At 38.0% G+C, this 15,797-nt stretch overlaps 1 protein-coding gene across 2 annotated transcripts in view; it reads right to left on the bottom strand.

Annotated features, from left to right (window-relative positions):
- Window positions 1-15,797, bottom strand: part of LOC136262154 (tubby-related protein 3-like) — a 32,175-nt gene that overhangs the window by 15,451 nt on the left and 927 nt on the right. For both annotated transcript variants that reach the window (XM_066056312.1, XM_066056313.1), the window contains 5 exons: window positions 13,703-13,795; window positions 13,363-13,577; window positions 12,973-13,304; window positions 12,202-12,316; window positions 7,748-7,860 (listed from right to left, as the gene is read on the bottom strand). In XM_066056312.1, the coding sequence (XP_065912384.1) occupies window positions 7,748-7,860; window positions 12,202-12,316; window positions 12,973-13,304; window positions 13,363-13,577; window positions 13,703-13,795 (868 nt within the window). The remainder of the gene's footprint in view (window positions 1-7,747; window positions 7,861-12,201; window positions 12,317-12,972; window positions 13,305-13,362; window positions 13,578-13,702; window positions 13,796-15,797) is intronic.

Below are 15,797 nucleotides of genomic sequence, written 5' to 3'. Positions count from 1 at the left end.
TGTACAGAATTCAGGTACAAACAAATCACCCTGTAGAGAGTTCAGCTACAAACAATTCTCCCTGTAGAGAGAGCATCTAGAAGAAGTCACCTTGTAGAGTGTTCAGTTACAAAGAAACCACCATGGAGATTTCTGTTATCAATATATGTATTATATAATTATATATAATTTGTACATTTACTGATAAAATATTTAAAGTACATCTACTACCCATTTCTTGGCCGCCACCTTGGATTATACATCTTTTTTCACCATAGCCTTTTTGAGGGCCGCACACTTTTTTACAGCTTGGCTGTTTTGGATTAGATATAGATTACTCAAGGAAAAGGTCAAACCACAAAAATGTGACTTTTTCCTTTGATCCTACTTTAAAAAAAAAGAAAGGGTATTTCAATTACTTTTATTTTTTGCTCAAATATTCTTCTAATACCCTTCTTTCATGACAGTAAGTGTGAAGTTGGGATGGCAAGTAGATCATGAGTTGTGGCTACGATGTAATTTTACATGCTACCGGGGGTATAAGTATGAACACTACTATAACAATACAAACTTTTAAATTAAATTATGGTATGGAATCTCATCAGAACGTGGCCAAGTTGCTATACACATACAGTTGGAGGCATAGTATAGAAGTATCATAAGGTGATTAAACAAAAGTATCAATACTCACCATTGCTGAAGCCACACCAATATCCCCTATTGCTATGTATATCAATGCAGTTATGATAACAACATGATTTGGGTGCAAACACCATCAGGAGTCCATAATAGAGATGTTATGAACTCCTGATGCCATATAGTGTGAGGGTTTAGTAACAAATTATCATATGATTTGTAAGAGAAAGGTTTGACAGAATTGTGGAAACTTCACAATAGGCCTCTATTAAAATTATGAAGTTGGTACAGTGACCGTATAGAAAGGCCACCGTATAAGGGCCAACTATACATTCTCCAAATGAGATACCTATACACTAATCCACCTGTCAAAAGCAGCCACTTGCCTGAAAGTCTTAGTGACTGGCCCAAAGTTTTGACCAGCTTAGATAGGTTCCAATGTAAATCATTCCTTATTCATTAAATTCTCCACAAATATTTCCTCCACCAAACTTTTCTGTTATTATGTAGTGTCTGCTGACATGTACAGATGTCCTATACAGAATAACAAAAGTTTAGCTGGCGTATTTGGTGAATAAGGAATGATTTATCCTCCAACTTCATAATATTAATGTGAAGTTTCCACAATTTTGTCAAACCTTTCATTAGATAATTTGTTACTAAAACCTCACACTATATGGCATCAGGAGTTCATAAAATCTCTATTACGGACTCTTGATGGTGTTTGCACCAAAATCATGTTATCATAACTGCATTGATAGACATTGGGTGACCTGCAGTTTGAATCCTGGGGTTGGAGGGTTTTTTTTCCTTACTTTGGCCCCTTTTCTGTTACACCTTATCAGTCAGTAAGTTAAGTCATTAGGTCTAAGTCCCTGAAATTAGGCTAGGTAATCCTAAGGCTGCAGCACATGTTGCTGTCAGACCTTCAGTGCTGGTCATTGTAAAGTGCTAATAATAATAATAATAATAATGATATGCATAACAATAGGGGATATTGGTGTGGCTTTAGAAATGGTGAGTATTGATACTTCTGTTTAATCACCTTATGATACTTCTATACTATGCCTCCAACTGTATGTGCATTGCAACTTGGCCACGTTCTGATGAGATTCCATACTATAATTTAATTCAAAAGTTTGTATCATACAGTACGGTAGTACTGTATATTAGGGATCATGGAGATTTGGGTTTTCCTAGCCAAAAAATTCACCCAAAAACCAGCTTCACAACTCTATCCTGGCACCTGGCAGTATTGGTTAGGTATAACCAAGCCCAAAAGTGCCTTCAGTACAATCCTAAAGGCTTCCAATAAATTGTTATGAAATTTAAAAAAAAATTTATACAATGGAATTTTCTAAGTGCTGACTAACTGCCTGCCTGCCTGCCTGATGCCTTCAGGCAAGTGTAACTCGATAACAGCTAAGGCTACGGGTTTGATTTTTTCACTGTTCGATGTCGCTTCGTCCCGAGTTGTGCCTTTAGGCATACCGTAGTATGTACAATGTACGCATCATGGACTTACCTTTGTCCTCCTTTGTGTCCATTTCTTTTTGCTGACAGCCATAGGTGCCGATTTGCGGTAGCGCGATGCATGGCTTCCCTACAGTATGAGAATCGTCCGTATTTTCCGTGGTGACTGGACTGATTGTAGAGATGATTCTAACACTGTTCTTCGTTTGTAACGCTGCTGAAAGCAAAGCGTAATATAGCCACTGCACTTACGAGGCAGTAACTGATAGTTGGGGGCACGCGAATCATCGTATTTTCGTGGTGACTGGATTGTTGCAGAGAGACTTCTTTTACTGTTTTTCGTCTGTAGCGCTGTGTAACAGGCTGAACATAGCTGAAATCAAAGCGTAATGGCCACTGTACTTTTGAAGTAGTTTGTGATAGCTGTGGCGCGTTCAGACGAAAACATTAATTCTGGCGCCATCCTTTCTTTTGATGCGCTATGTGTGGGTTCACCAGTCATAATAATGTTACAAATAAAGTAAACAAACAAGTTAAAGGAAAAATTAGAAATTTTAAGTTCGATTAGGGATCATAGAAAAAAAAGTAGGGAAACAAGGAAGGTTGCCTACACCTCCAGATATACTAGTGAACATTTAATCCCTAATTCAGTCTTGGTCTTGGGTATACAGTAGACTGGATTAGGGATTAAATGTTCGCTAGTATATCTGGAGGTGTAGGCAACCTCCCTTGTTTCCCTACTTTTTTTTCTATGATCCCTAATCGAACTTAAAATTTCTAATTTTTCCTTTAATTGCTATGGTAGTGTTCATACTTATACCCCCAGTAGCACATAAAATTACATACGTAGCCACAACTCATGATCTACTTGCCATCCCAACTCCACACTTACTGTCATGAAAGAAGGGTATTAGAAGAACATTTGAACAAAAAATGAAAGTAATTGAAATATCCTTTTTGAAAAAAAAGTAAGATTAAAAGAAAGTCACATTTTTGTGGTTTGACCTTTTTCCTTTTAGTAATTATAATGAATTATATATCACTTGAAAGAGAATTTAATAAGCATTCCAAAAATCTATACAGAAAGGTTCTGTGACAATCACTGACAAAGTTATGGCCATTTTATTGAGCCAGTGTAGTATTTTGTAATAAAACTTGGAGTGGTCATATCTTAAAGGGAGATCAATAGAATGGGCCAAATTTTGGTGTGAGTAAGTTTCTTAGTAGAGTCCATGTCTATGTCAAATTTCATGAAAATCCAAAGGGGTCGGGATTTTTTTTGTTTGTTGTTGATTTGGCATGGAATGACCCGTATGCTACACAGCAATATAGGACACTAACTAATAGCTACCATATTGACCGGTTAACAGAGTTGGGGTCGTTACACTAAAAATGTAACTAGTTACAGTACATATTACTTGTTACTTTGACGCGATGTACAGTAGCTCGCTACAGTTACATATTATTTACTGAAAAAAGTAATGAGTTAATATTACTCACTACTCTGAGGGCTGTAACTAGGAATAATATTATATATTACATTTGTTCGTTACAAACTATAAAGTAAGTCCAACCTTCTAAACACAAGCTACCAGCCTACAGCTACAAGTGACATCAGCAAGACACGTGTTTCGGGTGTAGTTCAGCCACAAATACATACTTTGTTGTATCTTAGCTTCAATAGCACTCCCCATGCACTATCATTCTTTGTCCATGCCTATAACGCTATCTCCAGTCTTGCCTGGACCCAAAATGCAACCAATCACGTGCCTGGATACAATGCGCCTTAAAAGGAAGTAACGCGTTACATTCGTTACAATTTCCGGATGTAATATCCATTACATATTACTCGCTACTTTGTCTTGTAACGCGTTACATTACTCGTTACTGTAAAAGTAATATTATTACATAACGCGTTACCCCCAACTCTGCTATAGCTGCAGCTCACATAATAGTCACCCCGGATAGTAGCCACAGCGCAACCTTGAAGTACTGTCATAAGAGCCACGGCTTGTATCTGAATATGCTGATACAAGTGTTGATGACACACGTTTGAAGGAGAAACTAAGCAAAGGAGTTGTTTTAAGCCTGGAAATAGCATTTCTGAGAGGAGCCAAGTGGATTAACAGTATTAAACGATGGCTACACAAGGTCAGCCATTTGATAATCTGTATAAACACCGCAGGCTACTGCCACACAAGCTCATAGTAGCCGCCCTCGGATAGTAGCCACCTTCGAATAGTACCCGCATCAGTTATAGTAACTGCATGGCAAGTTAGAATTACTTCCCCACGCTATGCACTTTCAGTTTTAATGTTGTAGTGACACATATACCTCTTGCAATACAAAACCCTGTGCAGGTATTTAAACATCACCATTAATATTGCAGATCTACAGTAAAAGGATATAAGCAGGAATAGTGAAATAGTTGTACAAAGATAAACTACATGTATGGTTTTGTATCCAAGTTGCTTATTTTCCACAGCAGTATGAGGTAGCTAAATCTGAACATTAAGTGGAAAGAACTTTTACATACATACCGGACAAACACACAGTTTGGTGGTAATTTGCCAGCCCTACCACAAAAGTGTTATAAGAGTCCCTATGATGTAAGGCAGCCTATAGCCAATGCTGAAAACTGTGAGCATAAGAATTTGTGGATAAACAATTGCATGGTCAGATAGAACCAAAAGGTGCATCAAAAAGGTCTCATAAGTTTTTTAAAAATTTATGGTTTAAGCGGGGATTGAACCCAGATTGGTTATAATAAGTTGAGTGCGCAAATTGCCACAGTATGATTTGACAGGAATGTAGCTCAACTTTTTAGTGATGCTTTCCTACACCAGTGCTTTCATTGCCCTATGAAGAACAAACAAAAGCGTATTGATTTGCTACAACAACGCTCGAGTTGCCAGATTATGGGCATTTGATTTCGCTAAAACTTTGCGTCGATACGTGCTTTGCATGCCAAGATGCTATGAGCTAAAAGTTGAGATTTAAAAAGGTGTGCACCAAAAGCTACTGTAAAGTTTTCTATATACCTTCACCTTCTACGCGTTGTAGAAAACGAACAGAAGCACATGTGAGCTTGTGATAATAATCTTAGAGTAGCCGGATGATGAGTGCTTTGTTATCGGCATAGATTGTGTCGATTCTCGCCAAGTTTGGAGAGTAAGCAGTGTGACAGTCAGACGGCTTTTTTCAGCTTTACATATATAGATTTCTCCTATGAAGGTATTCCTGCTATTTTTATATACTACCTCAATTTCTCATTAACACGTTCCAGTCATTTCCTAGATTTTGTTGATAATATTTTCTTTAATTACACTTAAAGACGATCGTTAATTTTATTACGCTTGTGTAAGATCTGTAAATAATGTAAGGTTATGCTGCAAAGTTGAGATAGGTCATATGTTATTTGATATAATATATTTAACATAAGCACTAGTTAGTGTAAGTTACTAGATACATAGAATGCCTAACCACTCATACCAGCTAATTAAGCTAAGCGACTGAACAAATGATTTCTAACCAGTGAAAGAACCAGTCAAACCAGTACTTGTAAATTAAATTTTAGCAGTTATGCAAGCTAGAAGGTGTTGTTGTTGAAGTATGTTACTTTGCGTATATGTTAAAGCATTGCCTTGCTCATGCTATATGAAAAATAAATCATTTAAAGCAATACCTTGCTTATTATACATGAGGTGTGTGGCCAAGATGCCAATAAAGCACGAGGTGGTTTTCTAGTCATGTAGCTTCACCATACACTAGGACCTGTAATCAACACAAGTTGCATGAATTATTAGCAGTCTGAAAGCACACAGACTGGTTTAACAAAGTAACTCACACATAGTTTGGCATGGTAGACATTCATTGCATATTTTGGCATGTTTTGGTCACAACCCACAATCGATTCTATTGTGACACATGGTGAAGTATTTCTGTGATATCTCCATTTACATTAAGAAATGAAACAGTAACATTACTTTCTCCCACCCATCATCAAAGCATTTAGGTATGTTTATAAATGCAATCTGGTGGTAGAACCCATGTTGGCTGGGGGTGACTGACCACTCAGCATGGAGCAGGCTATCACCTTCACTGGCTTGGGTGATTAGTCGTACTGGTATGAGCACCGTGGACTATTAGCCTGCACTAGAGCATGTGGGCAACTGTGCTTTATTGCCCACGAAGAGTGCTTTATTGCACTGCAAAAAGTGCTTTACTCATACAATAAAGCACTCTTTGGGCAAGTGTACTTCATGAAATGAAATTTAAAGTACACTCTTTCCTCTCAAGTGTACTTCATGAAATTTAAAGTACACTTTTTCCTTTGATCTTATCTATGCAAAGCTCTATAAATACAATGGTCCTAGAACAATGGCTTGGTGTGAAAAGCATTCATGCAGACCAACACAATTTTCTACAAAGGTGTGCATTTTAATAACGCTGCACCAATGTATGTTGAAATAAATAAAGAATGCACCAATGTATGTTGAAATAAATAAAGAATACAAGTACAATACAATAAAGAGTTTTTGCAAAGACAATGACATCTACATACCTCAACATAGTTGTTTTGGTACATTCAGTGCTACTGGCACTAAATCTTCTCTACATTACTGCAGGAAAGATTTATTACTACTGCCACTAAATCTTCCCTACAGTAATGCAGGAGAGATTTAATGCTTAGGCACTAAATCTTTCCTCAGTAATGTAGGGAAAATTTAGTGTTTGCGGCACTAAATCTTTCCTACATTAATGTAGGAATAATTTTCATTTAGTGACATTTTATCCTATCCCATATCCCACAGGCAGGCAGGCAGGTGGCAGGCAGGCAGGCAGGCAGGCAGGCAGGCAGGCAGGCAGGCAGGCAGGCAGGCAGGCAGGCAGGCAGGCAGGCAGGCAGGCAGGCAGGCAGGCAGGCAGGCAGGCAGGCAGGCAGGCAGGCAGGCAGGCAGGCAGGCAGGCAGGCAGGCAGGCAGGCAGGCAGGCAGGCAGGCAGGCAGGCAGGCAGGCAGGCAGGCAGGCAGGCAGGCAGGCAGGCAGGCAGGCAGGCAGGTAGGCAAAAGTTTCGAGTTTCAGTGATTTAAAAAAAAAACTATATCTGGCCACCTGTAAGTGTTTTCTTCTGTATTTGATGTCAGATGGATTAATACTATCCGTAAAGGTGATTTTCATCATGTAAGACGTTTCTAGGATGATTTTAAAGGCAGCATTTTGGGCAGCGCGTGTCATTTTCAGGGGGAATGCTACTTAAACAGTACTACTGTACTGTTTGATAAAAGGAAAGGCAAAGTGCATAAGTTAGACACTAAATGGTGCCAGAAAAGACACATGCCACCAGTGAGTTTGCTATTGTGGCATGGAATGATGGGGGTAGGTTGGCAAACCAGCTTTGGCAATTAAAAAAAGAATCTGTATCTGGCTGTCTGTGATTGTTTCCTGTTTTTAATCCTGGATTTTAAGATCGATGTACCAAGACTGTTCTGTAAAAGTCTGTGCGTATAAAGTTTCTAGGATGGTTGTTAACTACAGCATTTTAAGTGGCGCCTGTCATATGGGGGGGGATTTGAGTCAGGTAGGGCTTGGAGGCTTTAAGTAGACAATACATTCAACAAATTCTGGTGCTAAATTACATGTACATGCTCATAAGTACCTTAATTTCCCTATAAAACAGGAAGAGTTTCTCTTCAGTTCTAGTGGGTCCACGGAGATTGCATAATTAGCACTTTTACTTTTCTTCCTTAACCGAGCAGCCATCAGAAATACCTATATAAATAGACCATCACAATTGTAAAGAAAAATCATCTACTTCTACATTACGCACATATACTGTGCTTTGCGTGGGAGGATTAAAGCGATGCTGTGTACCGTATCGTCCATACAGTACTTATTAACTGCATAACTATACTGTATGAGTCATACAGAACAGTTATGCAACTAATTGAGCAAATACAGTACAGTTATGCGCTTAATTGGACAAATACAGCATACTTGGGCAAATACAGGTTATGCTGAGATTTATTTAAGGAATGTTACAAAAACAACACATTGTAAATCACTAAAACCAGCCAAAATAATTCTACCAGTTTGTTCTACGGCTAGAAAAATACAGCACTCAGGGGGTGTCTCGAGGCAAATACAGCACTTGGCTTCACCTCGTGCTGTATTAGCTTCTCACCACGCCCCCTTGTGCTGTATTTTCTGTACACACGTGTGGCGGTGCTTTAACTATAACGTACAGTATGCATTCACTCTGGTTTAGAAAAAATTATTTAACCAGCTCACTGCCATAATCACCATAGCGCTATGTTACTTCTGTGAAACGTTTAGTAGCCCTTTTGCTTATTCAATAGCGGTCATGCCCTTATAGTGAACAGGAACAGGGATAACCGGTACCTCGTGCACTATTACATGGCATCACCACTACTTTACTTGATATACGTACTAAGCACTGTACATGATTCTTTGAAGCGAAAATGGTAGAGAAACAGTAAGGAGATGGATTATATGGCATGTGCTACCTTTGTATGTCTTGAATCAGTGGCCTCATGCATATATGGACACTTGTTCAAACACCTAAAAACCAGACTTGGAAATAATCACTTCAACTATCAACAGGTTAGCGATGTTTACTGTGTTATTATAAACAATACTAGTCTGTTGTGAGAGATTTGATGAGTTTTTTTCACTTTAAAGTTACATAATGGTATTAGTGGTTGCATAAAGTGAATTCCCATATATTGTATGGTCATTGGTTTGTAAGTCATAGCAGTTTAGACTGGAGCATCTACAATTTTGATGGTGAGAGGGTTAAAAGTATAAGCTCAGTTTTGAGGGGAACACATACACCTTTATCACTTTTGCTAATTCCGTATAACAGTGCACACTAGTATGCGAAGCATGGTGTATGTGCCCAAGGAAATTTTGACATGTGATAGTGCAAATCTGAGAGTGATTTCAGCAGGCTATCAGAATATTACTAAATTTGACTACTGTAATAGAGTGACTGCTATATTAGAGCATCACAACCAGGATAAGTGTGACCGGATCTGCGAAAACCTGGTATAGCGGTGCAAGTCAGTTTACAGTATAAACCATTGATTGCAATGGGTAAAAATTCCATAAATTTCATCTTGTTCGCCTACTAAAGAAGAGTTCGAAAATTAGATTAACGGATACGTGAGATATGGGTATTTGTTTATGTCATGTTGAAGCGATTGTACACGTTCACTGATTCATCTTTGCATGTAGTGAAGATACATGATGGTGCAAGGTGCAACTCCGTATATCACTGCGTTCTTGTGTAAATTCCTGTAAACCATATACTTGCTGTACAAATCAATCTTTCAGTTGTTGCTACTTTCTACAGTTGTAACTCTGCTGAAACTCGCCAGAGCATACATGTGGTTAAGTAGATTATAAATATTCAATACTAAAGAATTTGAAAAATGCAACAATATGCTGGGTTTTGGCAGATCCAGTCACATATATAGTGTACATACTTTGATGCCAGGAGCTATGGCCACTGCCAAGCTGTAGTTTTCTTCATACATTCGTTACTAGCTTCTAATGCACTTAGCTTTGTTTAGTGTGCATTAGAAGCCAGTAACGAATGATGTGATATTTGCATCAGAGATTATCTGTTTTCCATGACACACAAAAGCACATGCAAAGTAGTGATGTGCGATATATCGAAAAAATATCGATTTCATGATAATTTTGTCGATATTGTTATCGTATCGATTTTCAATACTGCTTTAGCAGATTTCGATATTTATCGAAAAGGTTATATTTTACGATAATTATCGAAATATCGAAGAATATTTCGATAAATTTACAGCATTTAGTGTGTGATTGTGCAATCACGCTAGAAATGAAGGTTGGTTCTGTACTATCTAGCCACTTTAAAAACTTGTCTACCAGTTTTCTAGGCTTATTATTAGTTTTATGCAATAGTTTGTGTGTAAATTGTATTTCAAGCATATTTATAAATATCGGCCACCCACGCATTTACACCACCCACACAATTAAAAATTATCGAAAATCGTATCGAAATTTCGATATTTACCCCAATATCGTATCGATAACATATCGAAATAAAAATCCTGATATCGCACACCACTAATGCAAAGCTAGGTGTTCAGGAGCATGCTCCCCCAGAGAAATTTTTGAAAAAACAGTTGCTCTGAAACGGTATCCGGAGGTCATTTTACATACTGGCAATGGTGTGCTACAGCAGCAAGTAATTCATTTTCATGTCTAATAGCTAGCTGTTACTGTAGCTAAATTTCAGAAATTCTGAAAGTGAAAGCTTACATTTGGAAGTGCTTTTGAAATTGCTCTTGAGAGACATGCATGATCAAATAACCTAATGTAATTCCACGCAGGTGGCACCTTTGAAAAGTACAAGAAAATAAATGGCTTAGAAAAGCCAGTGTAATAAGAACAGTGGCTATATTCCTCTATTAGAATACACTGTATATTGTGATGATTGCTCAGTATCTTGATCTTTTTCCAACTGAAAGTGGTCCAGCCAATGGACTATGGCCTCTGGTCCTGCGTACAGTTCTTTTACACACAAAAACATTAGTCCTGTGTACAAGCCTAAAGTTTATGTGCTTTAAATGTCAACAAGCTTGTGAATGCTTTTGTAGGCCTGAAATGGTAGAGTGTACAGTCTTGTTACAAAATTGGTTACTAGCCTGATAACTTTAACTTAAAAAGGCATGCAGTGTACAGGCCTACTACAGAATCCTAAAAGTGCACACTCCTGGATGCACAAGTCACAGCACTGTAGCAGACGTGTTGGGCTGTAGGTATTTGAGTTTTGTACCTACGCAATGAAATATGACAGCTCTTTGCTATGATATAAAAAAAACAACACTTAATGGGTAGAAGGTAAGTCAATACATACAACTGATCTATGTAGGTGCTCCACTCCTATGTGAGTAATGCAATAACCAGTAGCAACAAAGGTAGCAATAGGAGGGTTCTATACCAAGAAGTTTCATCACTATACCGTAAAGTACTAAACCAACATGCCTGTAATATATAGTATCACAAGCCTGTGAGTCTAGGGATGGGCAGAGTTGCATTTTTGATGAATGGTACAGTATTAGGAAAAACACCTCAGTATCACTATAGTATATTTTACACTCTTGAGTACGTTATATCCCACTTTGTGTTTGCAGTAAAAGCTACAAAGTTTGGTTTGAAGTATGATATCTTAAAAAGGATTTAAAAAAATTGATTGTGAATACTTCCAACACACATATGTCTGTGCTTGTCCACAGTATAAACATGTTGCATGCTTGACTCATGTATGGCCACCACTAAATTAGCAAAACATTTTAAATTCGGTATTCAGTATTTTAGAAAACCACTGAAAGATACCTTTAGAAACTGAATACCTCCCAACCCTATATAGTACCTGTGACTGCCATTAATATTGCACTATCCTGTCACAATCCTATCACCAAACACAAAGTTCATGCTTGCAAGTCTATGATACAGGCCGGCCTAACATATTTAGCGGATTGGTCTCATGGACTGGAATCGCAGACTGGACTCATGGACTGAGCTGGAAACAGCTTTTAAACGGTAATCCGTGCATTATCCATCTCTTGCAACACTGGAGACACCACTATTGAGCTACAAATGCTGGTACTGCTCTTCCTTACATGTCATAAAGGTAGTGCGTGGACTAAGTAATTAGAATACGCTTACAATAAAACATCAACGCTACAATAGCCTTAGCCTCTATCATGCTTTATTACTACTAGTGCACGTACACGAGTATCGTAAGTATATTCTAATTAATTAGTGTACGCACTACCTTTGTGACTTGTAAGGAAGAGCAGTACCAGCAGTTGTAGCTCGATAGTGGTGTCTCCAGTGTTGCAAGAAATGGACAATGCCTGGATTATTATTTAAAGTGTTTCCAGCTCAGTCCGTGAGTCCAGTCCACGAAATATATTAGATCACACAAGCCTGTGACAAGCTTGCTATCATAAAACTGTGTAACAGTCAGAAAGTTTTTGTAAGGAATACCATGTGAAGAAGGCTAAAATAATGCTATACCTTATACATAATTATTAGAGCACATACTTTTTGACCATTACCACGTTCCAGATGTAAATGATAGATAGGATACATTCCATGGTCCAGTCCATGTTTATCCCTAGTAATTCTACACTGTAACATTGTATTCTGTGATACTGGTCTGCAAAGAAAGGAAAGATAGCATGCAATCAAGCGTAAATATCAAACTTACAAAAAGTCAGAAGTAATTGGCATGTGAGATGATTATAACGTAACTGACAAGGCATCAATCATGTGCTTATAACACTTTAGAGGGTTTTTAATTCTAATAAGAGCCTTTCCATAAATACATAAGCATACTGATGTGGCCTGAACTGGCTAAACCTTAGGGGCGGCATAGTAAGACTTTTGGTGATGCAAGTCCCTGATACATAATAATATAGCTAGATAATATAGCAAAGGCATATCTGCCAACAATTCATAATGTTTATTATTAGGGTGACCGTTTTATTAGGGTATCTACATGCCAGCATCTTAGTAGAATACCTCTAAATGCCTATTAGAGTACACCGATCTTGACGAATGCAATTATTGATGTCTGGGTCTAGGCCAGGTTCTGGCTATGCCCCTGCTAAGATGTGAGCCATCAACAGTACATCAGTAAATAAGTGTTATTAATAAATTAAAACGGCCACCAAGTAGTTTAATCCAAACCAGAGCTGTCACAATGGACATAATAGTATGAACCATAACATTAATGACAGAGGAGTTAAGAAGTTACGGTATTCAGATTTCCCTTAGTATTAATAAAATACTGGGGTCCATTATCAAACTCACTTTAGAGCAAACACCTCCAAGTTTCCAATGTTAGGAAGATCTTGCTGAGGTTTAGCAGCCACATCACTTGAGTGGGCCTCCTTTTGCTGTGACTGGGTAGGCTGTTTATTATTATTATTATGTGGCAACAAATCAGGTAATTGCTCTGGACTAGAAGTGGGAGTGAGACCAATAGGTACTATAGGAGCATTGCTATCATCATCACCATCATCCTCATCATTATCACTACTCAGCAACATTGTTGATGATTGCTTATCATCATAATCATCACAATAATCAACACTGGCTGCTATACCTAATTCTGCCAATCGTTTCTGTGTTGTGTTTGATTGCTATTGCAAACACGATGCACTATACATACAGTGTACTTAAATAAGAAAAATGCATCACCTTGTCAGCAACAATTTCAGGCTTAGTAGTAGTATCATTGTGTCTCTCCTTAACCAACAACCCATGATCAGAATCTGAAACAGGTTCCAAAGTGTGTTCTAAAGTATCAGGGTTTTTATCAGGAACTAGTAATTTAGGCTTGCTAGGACTTTGTATATCTGTATCTGTACTTAGGGAGCTACTACTAGACTGCAGCATCTGAGATGAGTTGCTGACTACAAAAACGATCACACAGCATTAACAATATAATGAGTTAGAATAAGTTGATTATGGGCAATGAAACATACTGTGAAGTCGGCTAAAATCACTGCATTGCTACAAGTACATGGCAGACTCTTACTTGTTGATGCCTGCGAGGAAGATGGCCGACTTGAGTTCTTTAACCCTCGTGATGACAGTGGTCTAGTAACACTGGAATTGGCAACTACCATACCTATATTGTAGAAGAATAAGTTGTCACCTACACATACTTCATATATAACAAATTTCTTTTTTCTACGGATTACTAAATCCATAAAACAACAAAAAAATGGGATTTCTGGCAGTTATAAGAACTGCAGTCACATAAGACAAGCACAGTGTTTTCTATACAGTGAGAAAGGGATTTAAGTGTTTTAGGCCACTCCAACTTGATTTCCTGTCCACTGCCCACATGGATTTTTTTATCAAGCAAGAAAAATTTCATTATTCTGCAAACTGACTTATTTTAAGTATCACATGATAATTTTACCCCGAATTCTTTATTAGACACAAGGGAAAGCATGACGCAAGCGAGTGCTGATAAATGCTGCAGGAAAACTGTTCTTAATTAAAAGTTAGTGACGAGGATACAGTCAAGTCTCGCCCACATCGAACAATCCTCATGTTGAACTGAATGGCCACAATTTATGCTGCAGGTGCAGCTGAAGTAGTAGTTAACATGGATTGTCCACTTGTAGCTGTGTAATAGACATGTACAAAACACGTGTAGCTGTCTTCATATGTAGTAGTTAGCATAAGGACGGGGAAACAGGAAATCTAGCTGGAGTGGCCTTATTAGAATAACACACGTGGTTATTGTATTAGGGTGACTGCTCTATTAGAGTATCTTGATCTGGCTGCTGATCTCAGGTGGGCCAGAGAAGTTTTCAACATGATTGATCAATAAGGAGTGTGGTTGCTGTGTCTTAGTTTCTGTGGCCAATTGTTACATGCATATGTGCAGGAAAATTTCTACTGCAGCATTTAATATAAAATGTAGGGATTTTGCCACATAGTTATGTTGTGATGCCATCACTTGCTTCACTACTTATTTATTACTTGGGTGCTTACTTCTGATATTTAATCTAAAATACAATACTGTGTGTATGAATGTATGTACATTATATGTCTGTCTTTTTGTACCCACATGAGTAAAAACAATTATGTTTGTGAGATACGAGTCCGTATATAGCCAGCATTAACTATCCAGGCGGCCAAGCGTTGTGTAAAGGCATTCCCATTTGTACTGGTGTTAAATACAGGTGAACCAAAAACATGGTAAATGCCTTTCCCAATGGGCTACAGGTGAGTATATGGGCAATGTACCACCAGTCCATGAGGTTGCTAAAACAGCAAATTCCTTGGAAGTTGTCTGACTCTTCTACACACATACAAGGTAGTCTTGAGGCTTTAGTCTAACTATAAACTAGTTACAATAGCATACTATAGAACCAAGAGTTACTGAATATTATACATGACTGAATACTAAACAAGGGATAGCTAGTAACTATAATGACTGGGTGCCTGGTTTTTAAAACTAGCAACTTGTTTACTTTGTGAATGTTTGTGACATGTGATGTACATGAGATGTTTCAAATTTAACAGACTACAAGATGCACATAGAAGTCAGTGATCTGTATGCTAGCTAGCTAGCTAGCTATCAAAGAGAAAACGAACGAATATTTCAGCACCTATACTGTGAAGCCTTAATAAAGCATTGTCCATGGGTACTTTGAGATAATAAGTCACTCTCTAAGGTTCCTATGGATAAAAATGCATGAAATTAACAAGGAGAAATATCCTGACTACCTAACAGCTCCTGTAAGCATCCGAGCATAAATTCAATGGCTGCCCAGGGATTTTCTTCTCCTTTCTGCAACTTAGCTACTGCACAAGGAATGGGATTATTTTGTATGCATCATTTTGGCTATAGGCACCATTTGGGCTGTAGGCACAAGCCTACAGACCTTTAGTACACCATGTGTGTTGTCAAATTCTTGTATCTCTGTGTGTACCTAAGCTCATGCTTGTGTGCGTACTATAAAGCATTAATAAATAAATAATTTTTCCATCCCAAAACTGGCAATCAAGTACCTCTCTATCTATTTCAAACCTCAATCCAGACTACGCCTGACTTTGACGTCAAATTAAAATTATGGCTGGTATGTACTTAATTGATTTATTATCCAAGTCAC

The sequence above is a fragment of the Dysidea avara genome, chromosome 7 (assembly GCF_963678975.1).
Source record: "Dysidea avara chromosome 7, odDysAvar1.4, whole genome shotgun sequence".
NCBI classification, from domain to species: domain Eukaryota; kingdom Metazoa; phylum Porifera; class Demospongiae; order Dictyoceratida; family Dysideidae; genus Dysidea; species Dysidea avara.
Note: the sequence above shows the minus strand (reverse complement) of the source record. Positions and strands in the feature narration are given on the sequence as shown.